Source organism: Papaver somniferum, chromosome 11 (assembly GCF_003573695.1).
Source record: "Papaver somniferum cultivar HN1 chromosome 11, ASM357369v1, whole genome shotgun sequence".
NCBI lineage: Eukaryota > Viridiplantae > Streptophyta > Magnoliopsida > Ranunculales > Papaveraceae > Papaver > Papaver somniferum.
In genome coordinates, this window is record NC_039368.1 from 136,773,350 (window position 1) to 136,777,800 (window position 4,451).

The 4,451-nt window shown below is 35.9% G+C and overlaps 1 protein-coding gene across 2 annotated transcripts; it reads left to right on the forward strand.

Moving 5' to 3' along the window:
* The first annotated feature begins 796 nt into the window (after positions 1–796).
* LOC113322961 (bet1-like SNARE 1-1) lies at positions 797–3,557 on the forward strand. 2 transcript variants are annotated; one of them, XM_026571168.1, is made up of 5 exons: positions 797–934; positions 1,980–2,130; positions 2,945–3,001; positions 3,090–3,149; positions 3,255–3,557. In XM_026571168.1, exons 1-5 carry the CDS (start codon positions 912–914, stop codon positions 3,342–3,344), a joined length of 381 nt encoding a protein of 126 aa, XP_026426953.1. In that variant the 5' UTR covers positions 797–911; the 3' UTR covers positions 3,345–3,557. The 2 variants fall into 2 exon arrangements, with proteins under 2 accessions (XP_026426953.1, XP_026426954.1); XM_026571169.1 differs by having other exon boundaries at positions 798–934; positions 1,989–2,130.
* The last annotated feature ends 894 nt before the right edge of the window (positions 3,558–4,451 follow it).

Here is a 4,451-nt window from a genome sequence, read left to right on the forward strand (position 1 = left end):
GTGTTCGGTTTGTTCGCAAACTTCAACGCAACCAAGTTCCCAACCGAACTTCAGGTTAAAAGTAACCTAGTGTTAGAAGTTCGGTTGGTTCGCAAACTTCAACATATTTTGCGAATCAACCGAACTAGGATTATAGGTAGAGTTTGGTTACAAAGAAAGCTTAATAATTTTGCGAACGAACCGAACTTATGGACTTGTATTGTTCTAATACAAGGAGTTCGGTTAAAAGTATTTTTTTGCGAATCAACCGAACTTTGAGTTCGGTTAAGAAAAAAATAATTTGTGATAACCGAACTTTTTACTGAAAAAAAAAACTCCATTAAACCTCTCTGAAACTTTCATTTTCAACTCATTTTGATGATTAGTTCTCATTTATTCAACCAAAAACGAATGACAAGTAATGGGTTTGTGAGAATATCTTTGTTAATCTTTAAATTAAGATATATATATAGTGGTGGTGGTGGTAATCGGAGGTGGTGGTGGTAGTCGGTGGTTGTTGGTGGTGATAATTGGAGATGGTGGTGGTGGTAATCGGCAGTGGTGGGGCGGTGGTGGTAATCGGTGATAATCGGTGGTGGTGGGTGGTGGTGGTGGTAATCGGTGGTTGGTGGTGGTGGTAATCGGCGGTGGTGGGAGGTGGTGGTGAGAGGAGTTGGTGGTTATATATATATATAGAGAGAGGTGGTTTTAAATTAAATTAGGTTAAGGATAGGTTAGTCATTTCAATGTTTTAGGACACCCCTTATAACTATAGGGAAGGTGGCCTAATAAGACCATGGTCCAAAAAAAAAAAAAACCATGGTCCCTAAAAAATCATTCTTTAGAAAACTGGTTTCTTCTCTTGAGATTTCTTTCAAAACAATTGCCACTGCTGCTGCTGCTGTTGAGATTTGGTTTGTAATTTCATTAGGATGTCTTCATCAATGATGAAAAGGTATGTGCTAAATCAACTTTAATCTCCAGATTTCTTCATCTAATTTTCTTTCTGTTTTGTTGAGAATCTGTAGAAGATAGAACTGTGTTTAGTGCCCTAAATTGATTAATTTTAGGGATCTCAAGGGTTTCTAGGATCAATTAAGCGTACTTCTAGGTCGAATTCAGAGTTCAAATTGTAAGAATCAACAGATAGTATTTGATTAGTATACTACCAATTTGTTTACAATTTTAAGGTAAAAAATGGATCATAAGGCCGTGTGTGCTGTTAAAATCTAATTCTTGAATCTCATCCTGCCTCCTCTTGGTTCTTAAATTACTTGCGGAGCTGGACTGATTTAGTTACAGTTCAAGAGTCTTAAAACCAAATATCTCTTGAAAATTTTATTGGGGAACAAACCAAATCTCACATCGTTTAGATGTAAGCATATCAATCGTAGGTATTTGTTTCACAGTCGATCTATGTTTAGAGTTAGAATTGTGATTTCAATGTTACGTTTGTATTTTATCAGTTTCATGATCTCAATTGTCTAGAGTTATGGACAGGTTTTGATTTCAATGAATCAGGGTTATCTTTTCCCAAAACATGTAGTTATGTTTCCAATTGTTGTAAGGTTTCTTGGTAGAAAATGCCAGTTAGCTCACAAGTATTGGATGGTACAGTTTGATCAGATATTAGTACATTATACACTACAATCAGGTCTTTTTTTCATCGTAAGTGGTCTATGATGCTGTTAGATTCTTGGTTAAAAATATCTCTAGTTTAGATTTATTGCAACTTGGGTTTGGACTAGATAAAATTCTTGAACTGGAAATAGCTATTGATCATAACTGAGTATGAATGCATATTTGATAATGAACTAATTACTCATGGATGCCATGTTGATCTCCCATCTATAAAGTATTTCTAACTTTCTTAGGAACATGATATTTCTTTATCTCTTTATTGTTGTGCCCACTTCCCATGCTGTCATGCTAGGGACTATAGTTGTCTGCTTTTGTACACTTTTTTTTCCCTCCTTTCATGATTATATGTTTGTATGTAGGGACTACAGGAACAATAGATCCGCTCTCTTTGATGGAATTGAAGAGGGAGGAATCAGGGCTGCCCCATCATACTCCTCCCATGAAATTAACGAGCAGGATAATGATAGAGCTATGGATGGACTGCAAGACAGAGTCCTGCTGTTAAAGAGAGTAAGTTGCATTTTATGTGATCTTGCTTTTCTGTTTAACTCTGTCTGTGTCTTGAAATTGCGAAAATCGACTTTGTATGAGTCCGCATCGCATCATGCATACATGTGCACCTAACTCTTTAGGTTCACTTTTTGGCACAATTTATTTCTTATATATGTACACCGAACTCTTTGAGTTCCCTTTTTGACCCAATTTAGCTCTTATATGTGTTTACCAAACTCTTTCAGTTAGTGCTTAGTATAACTTAAAGCTAAACGGGTCCAAGGGTGTTTGATCTTTGACGCCTAAACTGATATATCAGAAGAGCTAGGGTGTTTTCACTAGTGATTATTGGATTGGCTGAAAGTTCTTGCCACAGGACAATACATCTGGTGTTTACACTGGTTTGATGTAGTAAATCTGTATGGTGTAGTTTGAGTGATACAGTAAAACCTCTGTTTCAGAATATTATTGGGACCATAAAGAATTATTTTTATGTGGAGTTTATTCTTATATAGAGGTAAATTTTATGAAGATTAAGCCAAATTAGGACCAGAATTTTTTATTCATTTATGGAGTTTATTCCCTTATAGAATATTCTTTTATAGAGGTTTTACTGTATGATACTCCGTCTCATTTGAATGGCTGAGCTTTGTGAATCTCCCGGTTTGCTTTATAAACGATATGCGTTAATCTGCAATTATAAGTTTACATCATTTCCTATTTCTTCTCAGGCAACAAATACAGTTAAGTTGCCGAGTATTGTAGTTTATATGTCATGACTCCAACTAATTTTATAGGCAGATCCTGATACAACTTTATCTTTTTCAAACAGTTGACAGGTGATATACACGAGGAGGTTGAGCATCATAATCGTGTTCTTGACCGAATGGTATGTATGCAGGGTATACATATTCCAAGTTTTTTATTTGGTTTGCTTTGGATTAATTTTTACTGTTCCTTGGTTGTATTTGATTCAGGGAAATGAAATGGATTCATCAAGGGGAATTCTGTCGGGAACCATGGATCGGTTTAGGATGGTAAAATGTCTAATCTTATCGCTCTCTGTTCCTCTTTCACCATTTTCATCCGATTGCCATTGTGAATGGGCTGAGTAAGTTTGTTTTCTTCTCTCTCCATCGCAGGTCTTTGAAACCAAGTCAAGCCGGAGAATGTTTACACTCGTGGCATCATTCGTGGTCATCTTTCTCGTCGTGTATTATCTGACCAAGTAGTGAAGTTCATCTAGGTTTGCAATAACTGCCAAGTCCTTTTTCTACCTTGATACAGTTAGTGTTTTTCGTTACATACTATATACTACTAGTAAACAACCCATCTGTATGATACATGAACTGTGCGGAGTCTATAAATATCAGTTGTATAAGATCTTGGGTACTCATGTTAAAGGTGTTTCTCTTAATTTTATTTATGCCTTCCGGTAAATGTCACTCCATATCCGCTCCACTTTTTTTTTTTTTTTTCGTCTGTCCTGTTTTTTTATTCCTTTCTGCTTTCCCCTTTGCGTAACCCTTTCTGCTTTCCCCTTTGCGTAACCCTTGCCTTGCTAGTATATGCAATGCAAGTCAGCAAGGTTCTTATCACTCAAATGTCTATCCTCCTGGCAAAAGGGAAAGGGTCCTCCTTTCTTACTCTTTTTGTTCTCATTCACTTTGGGAAATCTTTTCTTGATATTGTTTACGGGTTTTCGCAAAACAATTTTCTTTGCCAGTCTCTTTGCTGGTCCAAGTTTGATGAATGTTTGTTGGAAAAGAAGCAGTACCAATGTGCCATATTTATTTTTACAATTGAACAAATTAACGGGCCACTAGTTATCGAGTGAGTCTCTGACTAAATTTAGCTCAAAACAATCAATGTACTGAAATCACATAGCCAAGTCATTGTGGTACATTGATAAAATTATTAAGTGACGATAGAGTTTGCAACTCAAAAAAGAAATGTCACCTAATGACAATCGGTTCCAAACTCCGGAAGCATTAAGTACCTTATTGATTGGGAAAAGAAAATATTTGTTATAAACCATTGTTTATTTACTAAGATGCCCTTCATGTCTAAGTTTAGGGTTTACATATCTTGGACACCAAGCTTTCTATCTATATAAATAAAGGTTTAAACATTGTATTCCATACACACATTAATAAGAAATCTCTCTCTCTTCTTCCCTCTATTTTTCTCCCCTTTCTCTATTTTATAAGACGTTATCATGCACGTTGCTCTATGAATTGAAAAGTTTTTGTGAAAATAATCGTTTGGTCCTTTTTAGGTGGGCCCATGTCTGTTTAGTCCTTTGGTCAAACACCTTTACTGTTTGGTCCATAATTATT